General features: G+C 39.8%; 3 protein-coding genes across 4 annotated transcripts; 1 reads left to right on the top strand and 2 right to left on the bottom strand.

Moving 5' to 3' along the window:
• Window positions 1-3083: 3083 nt before the first annotated feature.
• On the bottom strand, window positions 3084-6992 carry LOC121784003 (U-box domain-containing protein 35-like). Of its 2 annotated transcripts, none has more exons than XM_042182183.1 (11): window positions 6855-6992; window positions 6177-6344; window positions 6019-6116; window positions 5819-5940; window positions 5530-5744; window positions 5380-5455; window positions 5027-5306; window positions 4845-4946; window positions 4360-4776; window positions 3543-4289; window positions 3084-3471 (listed from the first exon to the last, which is right to left on the bottom strand). In XM_042182183.1, the coding sequence occupies exons 1-11, from the start codon at window positions 6874-6876 to the stop codon at window positions 3424-3426; spliced, it is 2295 nt and encodes a 764-aa protein (XP_042038117.1). In that variant the 5' UTR covers window positions 6877-6992; the 3' UTR covers window positions 3084-3423. The 2 variants fall into 2 exon arrangements, with proteins under 2 accessions (XP_042038117.1, XP_042038115.1); XM_042182181.1 differs by having other exon boundaries at window positions 6177-6380; window positions 6855-6989.
• On the bottom strand, window positions 6873-8880 carry LOC121784004 (glycosyltransferase family protein 64 C3-like). The gene is made up of 2 exons (XM_042182184.1): window positions 8736-8880; window positions 6873-7927 (listed from the first exon to the last, which is right to left on the bottom strand). The coding sequence occupies exon 2, from the start codon at window positions 7824-7826 to the stop codon at window positions 6873-6875; it is 954 nt and encodes a 317-aa protein (XP_042038118.1). The 5' UTR covers window positions 7827-7927; window positions 8736-8880.
• A 6209-nt stretch (window positions 8881-15089) lies between these two features.
• Window positions 15090-16838, top strand: LOC121783907. Its single transcript, XM_042182092.1, has 2 exons — window positions 15090-15313; window positions 16184-16838. Exons 1-2 carry the CDS (start codon window positions 15146-15148, stop codon window positions 16739-16741), a joined length of 726 nt encoding a protein of 241 aa, XP_042038026.1. The 5' UTR covers window positions 15090-15145; the 3' UTR covers window positions 16742-16838.
• Window positions 16839-17018: the final 180 nt, after the last annotated feature.

Here is a 17018-nt window from a genome sequence, read left to right as displayed (position 1 = left end):
ACGAACACGACCCGTTAAGAAAACCTCAAACACGAACACGACCTGCTACCTTCAAACACGAACACGACACAAACCCATTAACGACATGAACCACTTCGGGTCAACACGACACGAAACAACACGTATATGAGATGACACGATAACGACTCGATAACAACACGACCTGATAACGGTTAAACCTATTAAAAATATTAATAATATTAAAATATTATTTGTTAACGGATAACACGAACCCGATACGAACACGACACAAAATTTTCGTGTCCTTAATGGGTCGACCCGATAAGTACACGAACCCAATAAGCTCTGACCCAAACCCATTAACTTCGTGCCAGTTCGTGTCATGTTATCGGATCTGTGTCAAAAATTGCCAGCCTCCCCCAATCTTAATCAAAATTGCCGCAAAGAATTGAGTTTCATCCCGCTCCGTTGCATCAAAATGTGCAAATAGAAACTAGAGAAATGGCAGAAGGAAGAGACACAAGTTCATGTAGAGTCTATATGGGAAAGAATGAAGGGAATCACTGAATTGCGAAGAATTTCTCCTAGAAATTGCACTTCATAAGTAACAATTGAAATCAGAGCTCTTTCCTCTTCCTTTGCGCTGTCATAATCTTCAACAACAATTAATTAAAGATAAGAATGTTTATAGAGATAGAATTTCAGATCGGTAGAGAGATACAGAGGATATGAGAGCAAGAATTTCACAGAATTTTCATATAGTAATACTTTTCAAACTTGATAATATGTATTTATCATAGTAGTATCATTTTACCGGTGATATCATTACTTAATACAGTTGGAGTATTATAAGAAAATAAGATACAAAGGCAAAAAGTGGTTTTCCTAGATTAGCGTTAATTAAATAATTAATGTAAAATAAGGAATACAATCTTCTCCTATTATATGCAGGAAACAATCTATATAGAGGAATGAATATAGTAAGCAAATTGAATCAATAATTCAATACAGAATACGAAAATTATACTCACTTTTTTGACCTATAATGATACAGTTACAAATCGTTTTACATTCTATACATGGGTAAGTCTTTTAATTATATTAATTGTATGATTCTAAAATCGTTTCCAATTTACACAAATAATAATTGTACATACGTTTTTTGACCAAAGTCAGGGTTGACATTGAATTTCTTATTTCTCTAATGGTTGGATACTTGATTCTTGCTGTACCAGATAGGGCTGGGTAAAAATACCAAAATACCGAAATACCGCCCTTACCGTATCGAAAAAATACCGAAAATACCGGATTTTCAGTATACCGCAATTTTTGGTAAGGTATCATACCTTACCGATTTATTTCGGTACGGTAACAGTATGAATTTTCATATAACGAGGTATACCGGGGTATACCGAAAATACGGTATATACCGTAATTTTAGGTATGTACCGAAAATTATGGTATATACCATAATTAAATTATGGTATATACCATAATTTTCGGTATATACCGATATCAATATATGCCAAATTATATCAAGTAAATTCATACTTTTACCAAACAAATAAATATTTACATGTAGAAATCAAATCTTGCCTCGTTATAGTTGTCGGGTAATCATGTAAATATAAAATCAAATAAACTCAATTAGGAAAACTTGATATCGAAATTAGTTTTAAACAATTATAAGATTTTAGTTAAATTAGTTCCAAACAAATATCGTTGCACGTTATGCGATTGCGTGTAGTTTAATTATTGCAGTTTTTTTATTGAATATGTTTGAGTTTGATTAAATTTCATGTTTTTTAAGTGTTTTTTAAATTATTTTCATTTGTGTTTGTATTTAGAATTATTTACAAAATAATGATATTTTGGTATGTCGTATTGTAGTCCGATACCGTAAAACTCTGGTATACCGCAAAAGTACGTTATACCGAATTTAGATATAACATACTGAAAATAAGTTACGGTATCGATATTGAAATTTGTCATACCAAAAATAAGGTATACCGAAGTTCGGTATACCGAAAATTTTGGTAAGGTAAATGTATGATTTTTTCTCATATCGAATTTTCGGTAAGGTATACGGTATGATGGTTTCGGTAAGGTATACCGTACCTACCCACCCCTAGTATCAGAAGAGTTGCAGTTGATATTATAAATATTACTATATGCCAAAGTTGACTCATTAAGTCATTTACGAACTTTCGTTACAGCTTTTAATCAACTTTTTCACGTTTTGACTTTGAATATTTCTACATCAAAAGTTTATTTATACTGAATACGACATGTGCTAGTATTCCAATTAACAGTATACTGAAAGTAAACATAACTTGTACACACAATAAAAAAAACCTGCAAAACAAATCATATAGTAAAATTCACTAACAACAATTTGAATATTGTTTATAAAATTATTTTTGCCACTTAAGTTTACCAAGAATATACATTAATCACGTAAATTTTTCCGAGCTTGCCAATAACTACAATAGAAGGCTTGCAATGTAACGTTACTAGAAACTTTGTGAAAAAAGGGATATTGGCCCTAAAACCATGAACTTTGAGCAAATTTTGGTATTTTTCACAAACTTTAAAATTGGTCTAAAAAATCACAAACTTTACATTTTGTTTGTTATTTCCCATGGCAGCCCAAATAAGATATCTTTAGAAAAAATCTTATTATACGTGGGCAACCGTGAAATGTTTATGATATTTTAGATTACTTTTTAAGTTCGTGATAAGTAGGATAAAATGGTACGTAGAAAATCACGTTGATTTAGTATTGCCAAGTATGATAAAAAATACACGGAAGTTGGTTAGATATGGTGATTGACATGCCATGGGAAATAACAAACAAAATGTAAAGTTTGTGATGTTTTAGACCAATTTTAAAGTTCGTGTGAAATACCAAAATTTGCTCAAAGTTCATGGTTTTAGAGATCAATATCCCAAAAAATAAACTCACTACATTTAGTAAAACAAATAAGAAATGAAAATGAGATGCAAAAGCTAAGAAGTAATACATTGGTTTGGTTAAAAAAAATTTTGTATTCTAATATTCTCACCTTTTTAGTTTTGAAAGGGTGTGAACTATTTAATTACATGCATGTTCTTGCTCTTCATTTGCTGTAGAAACTACACTTTAATGAAAAATGAAAAAACCATAAAAATGAGTTCTCTCATTCTCTAACATAGTAAAAGCTATTTTTGTTTTGCAGAATATAGACAACATAAAAACAATAACTTCAGATGTTGAAAAGGAAAATGTTTCAAAAAACTGGCCTTGTCCATCCTCTCCCGGCTCTCTCCATCAAGCCTGAAGGAAACAAGAACCTCACGGGGCAGGCACGATCGCATCATGCCTCGTGAAACCTAAAATCTTTACATAAAATCAAAGCATTCACTGAATAAAAAAACAGCAGTGTTGATCTTGTATTAACACTTCTCTTTACTACCCTCGATTCAGCTCCCCATGCTTGATGTTGAAGATGAATGGTGACTCAAATCCTCCTGCAACAGAGTTGATATGTTAACATGAATTCTTATCATTAAGAAAATGACAAATCTTTGTAGAGACTTACTTTGGAAATGGAAACTCGACTATGGCAGGGAGAATGCCTGCTCTGTGGCACCGAATACGAATCTTCTGCAAGGTCTCTGAGCTTGTTCAGCTCCGGGAGCACGTCTTTCCCAAGATCCGGCCGGTCTTTCCTCCTAAGCTCAGCACACCTGAGCGATATCTTGGCAAGAGATAAGGCTTCTTCATAAGGCCAATCCGGCACAGATGGATCGAGCATCTCAGCGAACGTCCCTTGGTTGACAGCTCTTTTAGTGTGATGGCCCAATGCCATGGCGGGCTTGCCGGTGAGGATCTGTAGAAAAATTATCCCTAGGGAGTATATATCAGATTTCACACCAAGCATGCCTGTTTGCTGATACTCAGGATCAATGTAGCAGAAGGTCCCGGCAGTGGATGTCATCAGGTATTGAGTGACAGAGTCAGCTACGGATGGAGGGACGAGCCTGGCCAGGCCGACATCACTGATCTTGCTCACAAAGTTGCGGTCAAGTAGGATGTTAGCAGGCTTCATATCACGGTGCACCAGAGGCTCGGGTTTGGTTTGATGGAGGAAAAGCAAGCCAGTCCCAATCTCAGCAGCAATCCGGAACCTATGCTGCCAAGACAAAGGTGGAGTCTTCCCACGCTGGAATAGACGGTCTTCTAAGCTTCCGTTGGACATATACTCATACACTAGGCAGCCATACTCCGGGCAGGCGCCTAGAAGTAGGACCATGTTCGGGTGTCGTATGCAACTCAGAATCTCAACCTAACAAAAATTTACTACAAGGATAAGCAACCATCTTAAGGCGAAATATTGAATAATATCTTGGGTATACCTCTTGATTAAACTGTGATCTCCCGTGAGTGGCATCAGGGCGAAGAACCTTGACTGCACAAGGAGTATGGTCCAAATTACACTTGTAAACCGGCCCATAACCTCCTTCTCCAATCTTTCTTGACTCTGAAAAATACTCGGTAGAAAGCTCAATCTCCTCGATTGTGTACCTCCTATACCTGCAGTCAGCCTGAATAGCCCTACCCTGATCTTCTGCCTCTTTCAAGGCATTCATTTCTGCAGTGATTCTCTTCTGAGCTTCCAACTCCGCTATCCTTTGAGCGGCTTCAGCATGCTCCAGTGCTGCCTTAGACTTGGCCTTTTCTTTCTCTGCAAGAGCCAAAGCTGTTTCTTCAGCGATTCGCGCCTCTTCTAACCTCCTCTGTTCTTCCAATTTCCATCGCTGCAGCTCTTTCGCCTATAATACAAACAAGAATTATTAACCAGTATTAGAAAAGAGGGATATGAAAAACGTGTTTCACATGCCTTCTCCCTTGCTGTGAGTGCTTCTTTGCATGCAGTGCTATACATATCCATTGTTTGCTTGAGCTCCTGCTTTAACCTTCTCATTTCAGCTTCAACATCATCCTGCGACTCAAAGAAATTACAGCATTTATTCAGGTAATTAAATATATAAGACGTACAGTTTTAAAATCTAAGGCCCTCACCATATTTTGTGGAGCAAAGCCTTTATCATTTTCAGGTGAAGCGAAATCTCTTGGGGACAAAATGTCTACTGACTTGCGTCCGAGGTTCCAGGAATCAAAGCCTTGATCCGCATCAGAGAATTCAGAAAGGCGGGGAGGTGTAGGGCCGCCATCAAAGCTATCACCGAAAGTAGGGAATACATCCACACTTCTCCGTGAGCTGACAAAGGAAATATCTGTATCTGGTGGAGAGATGTCATAAGCTCTTCCGTTGAGACCTCTTCGGGCAGTGAATGGAGACCTGTTTGCAGCATTTAATGAAAGGGCCACCACAGAAAGAAGATCAAGGCTTTTGAACATATGATATATCATACTTGAAGGCGGAGTCGCTTAGCCTGCTTGAACGTGGAGATGGGTCAGATCCGGGGCGTGAGTTTACTGAAAAGGAACCTGCATAGAAAAACATCCCATCAAACTGGGCTCTTGATTCGAGATGGTAACATAGATATAGATAAATGTCTGACTTCTAGCACTGGTGGTTGATTGTAAAGAATTCTGCTCGACAGTATTGTTATATTTGATGCTGGCTTGAAGCAGTATCTGGTTACGGAGTTGGCTGGAGGGAGGCGGACGGGAAGCAGCTCTGGTGGACGAGATCTTCCCCTTGTGGATGATATAAACCGTGCAAAAATCTGGTGCATTTTTTAGTATACTTCCAGGAATATCTTTGCCTTTAAATCTGCTTGTTTGTAAAGTAATCAAATTTAGATTTGTGATTTTGCTAAGGCATTGCAAGAAAAGAGGGAAATGCACCTGAAGATGGTGCCTTTATTTGTAGCACCAAGAACCAACATATCGATTGCATTTTGCCTTGTAAAGTCGATGAGAGCTTTTGTGACATCTGCCTCATCCAGCACAACCTCGTGGCGTTGTATCTGAGAAACAAACAAGAATATTTATCAAGAAGCTGATCAATTGTTGTTCTTTCATTTCATATATATGTGGAAACTGACATCTTTTCGTGTGCAGAGGACTCGGAGAGGAAGGAAGAGCTCCTTCAACTGTGGATCATCTCCTATTTCGTCACCAGCTTCAGACGCATGGTTAGGCCCTGCGCCAAACACAAATTTTTCAAAGTAAGGAAGCTAGAGAGAGAGAGAGAGAGAGTTACATGGGGAGGACATAGGAGATCCGGAGCCCTGTTTAAGTCTGACGTGGACCAAAATAACAGTCTGGCCTTTTATAAGGAGATTGTCGGTAGCCCATTTGAGGGCAATTTGGCTGCCTCTATCCTTGTCGATGGCCACGGCAACTAGCCTCGTCACCGGAACCATCTTATCTGCAGCATTTGCCGGCGGAGGCCACATTTTTATATCTATATTATTTCCACTTTCAGATATTTTCAATATGATCTGAAACCTGGGCTTGTCTCTCAGAGATGAACATCACCCTCTCTCTCTCTCTCTTCCTCACTTTCTCCTTAGTTTTGTCCAATAGAGATATGTAAGCGGAGCTCCATCTTTAGCGGGTTATATCAATTTGACTTCGTTGGAAGAGTTTCCATGGTTATTGTTGCCTATCATTCTATAACCAGAAACCTAACGAGGGAATTTTAACTATATCCACTTTTATTTCTTCAACTAATAGTATAATTCTAAGTCACCTACAACTATTTAAATAAAACTCACATTAAGATTAGCTTTATTGCATTTTAAATCACTACATTCTACTTACAACATTAGATTAAAGTTTACAATTCAAATATCACAATTCTCAACGAATTTGCAATGTGTAGAAATATGAATAAACTCTTGTCACAAATCTAAATATAACTAAGGAGCTTTCATACCTTTCAATTTCATCATCATCATTTGAAATCTTGATGATCACAAAGCACCAATTTCCCACCCTTGTCGCACAGCCCCTGTTCCCCAACATCATCCACCATTTTCCCATAGTTATACTTCAACGGCATTCTCCCCAAAACCCTATGAAACCGCGTTATGCACTCCCCTCTCCTCTTCCTGTGCTCCCCTCTCCTACTGCTCAGCCCCACCTCCCTCATCCCCGCCGCCACGCCATCGTTCCTCGCGTCGCCGTAATCCCTAATTCCCCCTCCCCTCGCCCCCACCATCACCGGCCCCTTCCCACTCTCCTCCGCCACGACGAAATTCATCAGAATATCCTCGCAATTGTTCATCTCATCCACAATCTCCCTCGCCGCCGCGTACCGCGCGTCGCACGAGTAGATCCCGAGGTACTCGGCGCTCACGATCATGAGCTTCGTGAGCACGATCGAGTACTTCTCCCTCTCCATCGCGTAGATCCACTCCCTCGCCGCCACGTCGTACGCGTGCGACCGGGCGAAGAACCCGACCGCCCGATCCGGGTCGGATCTCCACACTTTGAATGCGAAGGAGATGGAATTCAGGTCGGGTTCGATGTCGTCGTCGCAGATCAGGACGGCTCGGGTCCGGATTTCCTCCCAGGGGTGGAATCGGTGGTTGAGGCTGGCGGATGGCGCGCGGAGCACGGCAGCGGAGAGGTTTTGAGTGAGGTCAGATAGTGTGCGGGCCGGAGTGGAGGGGTTGCACCAGAGGAGGATGACGACGGCGACAGAGGGCGAGGCGGAGTAGGCGGCGGTGATGGAGCGGAGCAGGGGGATTCGGTGCTCCGAGTAGCCGTTGATTACGACGGTCATCTGATCGGAGCGGAGGGTGGTCGGGTCGGGTCGGATGCATTGCGGGTGGGGGATTAATCGAGATGAAATGACGAAAAGGGGCAGGTGAAGTGAGATTAACCAGATGATTGTGATCCTCATTTGGATTTGTTGATTGATTACTAGCTGAAGCTGATTTGAAATTGTGAGCAAGGAATAGGATGATGACTTTCTAGGTTGACTTATGAAGAAAATGCATTAGAGCATAGGACATCCACTAGGACATCCCAAAAACACCTCCTGCCACGTCACTAGGACTTTCCATCCCACTGCCACGTCACTAGGACATCCCCTCCTATGTCCGCCCTTCCCACTAGGACATCCCGCAATAAAAAAAATCACAATAATTTAATTACGTAAAACGGAAATATAATTTTGACACGGAATACGGGAAATCAAAATACGGGCAAAAATACATATTCATAAAACATAAAAATAAGTTGGAAGTGCGGAGTGCACACTTATTTGAATTCGTTATGATTAGACGGGGGTTCGGGGGCAGCGCCCCCGAGAGCGGGGTCCAAGGGGCAGAGCCCTTGGCTGGGGTCGGTCAGTTTGGAATTTTTTTAATTCCATTAAAGTTACTGTGCAGAAATCTTCATCCGGAAATGGAATTTTCGATAATTGAAGGACCAAATTGCAATTTTATAACCCGCCAACAATCAGTTATTTTCGGTTGTGAAATGAAGGGATGCAACGTTTCATCCTAAACCTCTACATAATCCAACATCCCCGGCTCACTCCGCGTTGAAATGAAGTTCAACGAGCCGTATATATAGAGTTTGTTTTTTTTAAAAAAAATATAATTTCCGGACGTCCGATCGGGACGTCCGACCCTTGCCACAGTGGCGGACGTCCGCCCGCCCGTCGCCGGGACGTCCGAGGACACCCGACGTCCTCACGGGACGTCCGTATCCGACCTAAACGCCACAATGGCGGACGTCCCGGTCGCCCGTCGCGACGTGCGACCGGATGTCCGACCGGACGTCCGCCATTGGAGATGCTCTTAGAAAATCTAAAATGTTGTTAAATTGAAAATCATTTCTCAAAATGAGAATTTTTAGTTTGGCAAGATCAACCACCTATTACATAACATGGCTAGCATGTTATTATTGTTTTAAGGCGGACGCCTATTTTAATTGTTGTGTTGAGTCTATGAATCGTGCAGTTGTTAATCTTCGACTTCGACTTCGACTCTTCTCCCACTTCCTCATATCACCGCTGCCCTTCGCCCCCTCCCCTCGTTGCAACTTTGTTGGCAAAGGCGGTCCACAACAGTCGCGCAACCTCTTGTGCACTCCATTAACCTCTACAGGTGCACAATCAAATACTACTATTTCTTACATGCCATACGTCTAAAATTATCAATACTAAGCCATATAAATAAATAAATCGCCCATTGACTAAGATCATGAAGTACTCCTTGTGATTTGTATGTTAAATGTGAGCTCATATGACAAGCCATAAAAACACTGGATATTTTTAATTAGCAATTTAAGAGTGGATTTGCAATATAATGCACCCCTACTCTTTAATTTATCGTTTCAAATTAGAGGCAATTCGACATAATATATAGTGGGCATCTCTCTGAGCTTGTTATCTATTATTAAAACAAAAAAAAGGGGGGGGGGCAAAATTAGTGGATTCCTATTCACTAATCAAGTGCAAAAACTTTAGTGGTTAGCCTAATCTTTTCAAATCTTTTTTTAAGTTAATATCAAAAGTAAACTGGTATTATATGTGCATGTGTTGTTGTGATCAAATAAGAAACGATATGTCTATTTTATTAATAATATGCTAATAAGGATAGATTTGGAGAAAAACTGTTTAGTTAAGTACGTAAAAAGATATTGTTTGAATCAGTTAGATCAGGATCCTGGCCATGCCAAATTTCTAAATTCTGATTCTCAATTATCTAAGCATAATTATACGTACAGATTTGAACCTAACCTGTATCATTTATTAATGTGCACAAAAAAATATTTTGCTAATTATGTTTTTCCATATTCGCTCAAATGTTTTCTTATAATGTTACAAAGTTCAAACTATGAGTCATTTAATTAAATTAATCTCTACTATAAACAACCCACTAGAGATTATATTATTAAGTGGATACAATAATCGATTATTGCAAACAACGTTCGCGTGAAAAAAAAATTGTAGTAGTATGTTACGAGCCTATTATTATTATTTAGTTTAGATATATTAGGAATTTGCATATCTTCTTTTCTTATATTTGTTTCTTGTTCATTAAGTTAGGGTAGTAGTTCTATTATTATAAATATGATAGATTGTTATCTTTTTATTCATTCAACAAATTAATGAAGATATAATTTGCCCACATTACTTGTGCAATACTCCTTATCAAACCTTGAAGACTGCCGACGGAGGAAGTTCTCCGCGCCAGCCACGTATTGAGCCGCCGACCCCAACGATCGGGGCGCCGGATTGGTGTGTTGCGAGTGAAATCGCAGGTTTTTCTTCGTTAAGAGAATCGTGCTCTTAACAACTGGTGCTTTCATCCAGAGCTCAGCATCCTCCGTCTTCATCATCCATACTTCCCAAATAAACCACCAACGTCACGTTATACATTGGACAGAAGGCGTGTGAAAGGAATTGAAGCAGAAAAAGGTGATCATTCGTTCTAAAGGAATTTTATCATTGATCAATAGATTCTGCCTCAATTGATATAATGTCGAGATTGCTTGACATCTACACTCGTGAGCGCGAACCACCGCCGGTGCAATCGGAGCGAGCACGACGGCAACGACAATTCAGGGAGTTGCGCCCACTCGATCCGGGACTGCCCTGTCGTATGAGTGACCCCGAGGTGCGTTTACCGGAGGAGAGCCGCCGCGGTCGCCACACCAACGGTGAAGTGATGCCCCCGCTAAGGGGCTCGAGGCAACAGGAATCGAGCAATTCTGCCGCAACATCACGGGGGCGGGCGATATTTCCTCCGTAAGGCTTGAGAAGATCATGGCGCGGTTCGACAAATTGGAGTCGCTTTTGGATGCAAACGACCGAAGACTTGAGAAGTTTCGGCCGCCACCACGGCCCAATCCAGAACCATCTTATGATTTTCCCGACGTTTATGGGACAGAATACGACGATCACAGGTGTCGTCGCGCATCGATTTATGGTCAGCATTTTCGAAACCGCAATTCTGGGTATTGCGAACAGCTCCCTAACGAGCGCCCTTAGAGAGGGAACCGCGACATGTTTATCCCCCGCACCGACCCGTATACTCAGCCAGCCTATCACCAGCCGGGTCACCTGGCACGCCAAGCTACATGTTGGGACTTGTCTGCAGTCCGTCAGCCGTGGGACGATCCCCCTGTACTGCACCAGAAGCTCGGTCTCCAGCGCTACGACCAGCCCCGGCTGTGCCAGCCCTCTTGTGGGGCCCCATCACAAGCACGACAAACCTTGTGCAGGGAAACGGCCGCTCCACCCTCCGACGACCACTACTCATCGGCTCCACCGCGACACCACACCACTGAGTCTACAAATCGTAGGCCGGATTTCGAACCACCTCTATCAGCAACCATTGTCGCAAAGCAGCCCCGCCAAAACTACCAACCGACGCCACCGCTGCCCCATCAGATCGCCAGCCACAACAGCCCAATCCTCCACTGTATTTGGAGCTGCTACCCTGTGCCGCTCCGAGACCTTTCCAGCCTTCGCACCCTCTGCCCGTGACAACCCCATTTGCGGCCTCTAATCTGCAACCACAAGCTATTATCCCGAGCTCCATGATGGAAGAACGAGAAACGAATATACAAGAAAGAGAAGAGCGAATGGAGATCGAGGATATTATAATTGAGTACAAGTCTGCAATTGAGACTGCAAAACCGGATAGTGGTGGATCAATAACATCTGGTCCTAGTTTTGTGAGGGTTCGATTGCCTAGCCGGGATCAAGTTGGAGTTGAAGAGAAGTTGTTAGACGATGGGCCACCCCAATCGGCCCCAATCTTGCAGCTGTGCAACCCCAATAGTAGTAAAGAGGAGGAGGGTTCTATTGGTGAAGTGAAGGTCATAGTATCATTTAATGTTGCTCGAGAGTCACCCCATGATGTTCAAAATTGTTGGGGTAAGGAAGGGGGTGGTGAGTACACTGTTTTCCACGAAATTGCTTGTATCTATAAGGATTTGAATGTTGGTGATGTTACAAGTAGGAAGCAACGATCAACATCGCTCGACACCGATGCAAGGTTGATTCCTCCGCGAAATAACACGCCGTGTGTAAGCATTCGGGAATGTGTGGCAGAACTTTTCGTTTTAGCGTTGAATTTGGACGACCACATTAGTCTACCTTCGTTGATTTTTTATGGAGGTGATAAAGGGAGACATCCAGCTGTTCGATCTGTATTTGATCCAGGAGAAGAAGCCTCACCAAAGTTGTTGCTTTCAACCGTCATCGTGCTCCGTGGTTCTCACCTTGAGGACAAGGTGGATTTTAACCGTGGGGGAGTTGTTACGAGCCTATTATTATTATTTAGTTTAGATATATTAGGAATTTGCATATCTTCTTTTCTTATATTTGTTTCTTGTTCATTAAGTTAGGGTAGTAGTTCTATTATTATAAATAGGATAGATTGTTATCTTTTTATTCATTCAAATGAAGATATAATTTGCCCACATTACTTGTGCAATACTCCTTATCAAACCTTGAAGACTGCCGACGGAGGAAGTTCTCCGCGCCAGCCACGTATTGAGCCGCCGACCCCAACGATCGGGGCGCCGGATTGGTGTGTTGCGAGTGAAATCGCAGGTTTTTCTTCGTTAAGAGAATCGTGCTCTTAACATAGTACTGTAAAAGCAAATAACATGACATTTTCAATTTCATTTTTAAATGCAATAAAAGGGAGGGACCGTGCAACTGTAGGGAAAAAACTAAGTTATTTTCGGACAAGTAAAGATAAATTAGTTATAAGGGTAAGGGTCTGATATGTCCCATCGTTTGGTTGTTTACCTAAAAGTTTCATATTGTTTAGGTAATTATCGTTTACTACCCATTGTTTATTTTTTTGGAATAAAGTGTTTTACAAAAATATTCTGACAATCGAAGTATCGACATGATTTTTGGTAATCACCATGTAATTTGGATAACCAATATTGTAATTTTGGTGCCACATCAATATTTCGATTGACAATTTTTTTTTTTTGCATGACGTTTAATTAATTTTGGTTGGACACTTTCGGATAAGCACCCCATATATAATGGGATAAAATTGATCATTTACCCTAGTTTTAAAATGCAATAAATAGTCAAAACACAAAACTCCGGTTAATAAATACGTAAGTTTTAATATATCATTAATTAAAGGTTAATAATCAAAACCTTGTTTTTCTTCACTCTCATGCAACGCCTCTGGCAGCCCGATGAAGGGTGAGAGAGCGTTGGGGCCGTGGAGCTTAATGGCAGCGTTGTCGTAGACCATAGTGGCCTTCTAGAAACTTCCCCCACAGCCGCTGCTGGGCGTCTTCATGTGCTTAGGTTTGATGAGGAGATTGTCGTCGTCTTCTTGGAGTTTATTCTGATTTAGGCTGTCGGATAATGTATATTGGAAATAGGCCTTATTGTTTGAGAGATATCAAAACAAATGTCGACACAGACGAAACTGAATCGTGTCTTCGTGCATATTTATATATGTATATTAGGATCAATATTTATTAGCATTAATTTCTGAATTTTTATCGTGTAATAGTGGATAATTATGACAATTAATTCATAATCAATATTTTTCAATTGAAGATAGAAGTATATTTTTATTTTTTTTATATAAAAATAAAGTCATGGAGATATATTCCCTATATTTTTATTTGGAATTCTAATCAAAACGTTTAAATGGACTTTAACTATACATTTTTAATTTAATATAATTAATCTTGTAAATTTCTCCAAATTTAAATGACATAGTAAAATCTCCCTCTCACTCCACTTAATCACACTTGACATAGTAAAACCTCCCACCCACTCCACTTAGTCACAAGATTGTTCAAATTTAGAACATATGTCCTTTAAATTATATATTTTTAATTTGATAATATAATTTTTTAAATTAAATGGCAATTTTGTAAATTTCTTCAAAACTCCCCATTTATATATTGTATAGATTGTTCAGCATTGGATGATCTTGACACCAATCGACTTTGATGTTTGATTTCTAATTAGTTGGAAACCATTTATTTTATATTTTAATTACCGGCGACCATTTCGTTAATTATAAGCATTTTGAAAAGTAGAGCTAACTGATCTAATGATTTGAAGTTTGTCTATTCTCGAAGTTAGCGATCGAACCCTTTACATTAACGACGGAATGTAAATCAGTTAATATCGACGGAGCTATATATGTATTTCATTATCAAATTATCAACTTATCTTATAATGTTCCGAAATTTGTTTATTTACACGTTGATACTTTTAATTTTTGTACTAACGTGAATTTAATAAAGATAAGAACACATCTGAGAGATGTCAAGATCATAGTGGCAGTGTCATATAGTATCTGATAAATATAGCCAAATGTACGCGCAGATATATCATTAAATATAGTGTAATGAAATGTGTTAGGATATTTTGAGCTGATAAAACACTCCAACAATTCAAGAAACTTGATCAGGGGGATTCAGTGATGAAGTAACTTGATCAAGGGTGGCGGTTGGAAGTTTGCAACAGAAAAAGTCAGTTGCAACGATTAGAAAAGAGCGGTTGCAAGATGCAGTTACTTGAAACTGATCTTGAAGCATTGAGCTCGAATTACTCTTCCTATAAATATTGCTACAAGCCGCATAGATCAGTGAGAGAGAACAACTTCATCAAAGAGAATACAAATTGCAATCTGTGCTATGTGCTCTCGAAACCAGATCGTGTTTCGAGCGAGATTGAGGGAGAGAAAATGAGTGTTCATAGTTTCCGTTTGTATTCGATATGAGAGTGTTCTTCTTCATTGTATCCATAGTTGATCATCAATGAATTACTTCTCATTCTGTCAGTGGACGTAGACTTACACCGAACCACTTATATCTTCGTGTTCTTGAATCGTTATCATATCAATTTGTGAGTTACAATATGAAAATCTTGGCTTCGCCGTAATGTATATATGTATATGTGTAAAGGTGGTAGAAAAAGACAAGAAAATTATAACAGAATTCCCACATGATTTAGACCCCTGTTTCTAGTTTATTCTCAAAGTGGAGTGCTTAGTGCTTCACCTCAATATTTTCGGATTCTGCATTACATTCAGTCCAAGTTCATTTCACTCCACATCCCTATACTATATATATAATACTAATGTAAATTACTAGTACTATATTTTATTTATATAGAAACCCACCCTCTATATATATCCCCCACCACCTCCAGTGAGAGCAAGCAATATTAAAGCGTGACACACACACAAAAATAAAAGAGAAATGGAATGGAGCAAAAGTTATCTTGATGCAATACTGGTGCCGTTGGGGTTTATGATATGGATGGGATATCATCTGTGGCTTTGGCATAAGGTCCGAACCCAACCGTTGTCTACCATCATCGGCACCAATGCTCGTGCCCGCAAATTCTGGGTCGCCGCCATCATGAAGGTACCTAGCTAGCTAGTTTCCTATTTTTAAAAATGTATTTGGAAAATGTGATTTTTTCGGCCATCTACAACTTTGGAAATATTTACTCAATTCGGTTTCAGCATTAAGTGTTTTTTGGTGTTTACTGTTATTTTAAATTCATTGTTGAGTTTCTTTAATTTTCAACAGTTTCATCGTTTTCTTTAACAACTTTAATTATTTGCCGTCATCTCACTTTATAATGTTGCTGGCGTGCATGTTTCGTGGTGTGAAATTCAATTTCTGGTAAATATAATTTCAACGAAACTAGGGTGTCATATATTTGTACAGTTGTAATTCTTTCCTTTTATATTTTTGGCTTAGCAAATACACGGGACAAACTCTAGTGCGTCGTGCGTGTATAGCCACGATTTCTCTTCTCCAACAAAATCCTAATTATTTCTCCTCTTAATTATAAACCCTAATTAGATTTATCAATTCTCATTAACAATAACTGTAAAATTAAATAAAATCACAACATATTAAAATTAATTAACTGAAAACGGGATACAAATGACATTATAGTTAGTTAGGTACAAGATCCCAAGTGTAGTTCGTTAATTAGCCAAAAATAAGAGCTCACAATTTCAGACGATATTGATGCATGTCGAATAAATTTAGAGATCTAACAATGACATGACATCCCACCTTTTTGGCGTCTCAATAATATTTGAACTTTTTCTTAAGATTCACAATATCCAACATTGGAAGTTTGCTATCATTTCTAAAAATTTCAAAATTTAACAATAAATGGGAAAAAAAACATATTTTAGTTTTTAATAGTATTATTTAGTCTCTAATATATTGAATGATCGTATATCATTATTTACTTAAACTTTTTTCTCCATTTAGGACGACAAGAAGAACATCCTAGCCGTCCAAACACTGCGGAACACGATCATGGGATCAACGCTGATGGCGACGACGTCGATCCTGATGTCCTCGGCGCTGGCGGCGGTGATCAGCAGCACGTACAGCATCAAGAAGCCTTTGAACGACAACGTTTACGGCGCCCACGGCGAGTTCATGGTGGCGCTCAAGTACGCGTCGCTCCTCCTCATCTTCCTCTTCTCCTTCATCTGCCACTCCCTCTCCATCCGCTTCATCAACCAAGTCAATTTCCTCATCAACTGCCCCGCCGACGAAGACGACACCGGCATCATCACCCCGGCCTACGTGGCAGAGCTGCTCGACCGAGGGTTAGCGCTCAACACCATCGGGAACCGCATCTTCTACGCTGCGCTGCCATTGATGCTGTGGATCTTTGGGCCCGTGCTCGTGTTTCTCTGCAACGTTACCATGGTGGCGGTGCTGTATAATCTCGATGTCGTGCTCACGCCGGCGGAGAAGGGGAAGAGTAGTGGTGGTGACGATGATGAGATTAGTGGCCATCAATGTGTATCTGCGTGATTAATTGTGTTGGATTAATTGATTGATTGTTTGTGTTAATTGTTAATCAAGTGGTTTCTTGTGTTAATGGTTCACTTTACAAACGAATTTTAGTTAAGTACTACACTTTGCTATTAGTATTTTCCTTTAAATTTATTAAATTATGCAAAAATAAAAACTCGAAATGTGCACGTGCGTTTTTCAAATTTGACAAAATAACTAGATATATACATGTGCAAGGTCCGCATATGAAATAACACACATAATTTCAAATCGTTCTTTAAAGTTAATATCAAAA

This window comes from Salvia splendens, chromosome 21 (genome assembly GCF_004379255.2).
Source record: "Salvia splendens isolate huo1 chromosome 21, SspV2, whole genome shotgun sequence".
Taxonomy (NCBI): domain Eukaryota; kingdom Viridiplantae; phylum Streptophyta; class Magnoliopsida; order Lamiales; family Lamiaceae; genus Salvia; species Salvia splendens.
This window is presented reverse-complemented; position numbering and strand designations above follow the sequence as displayed.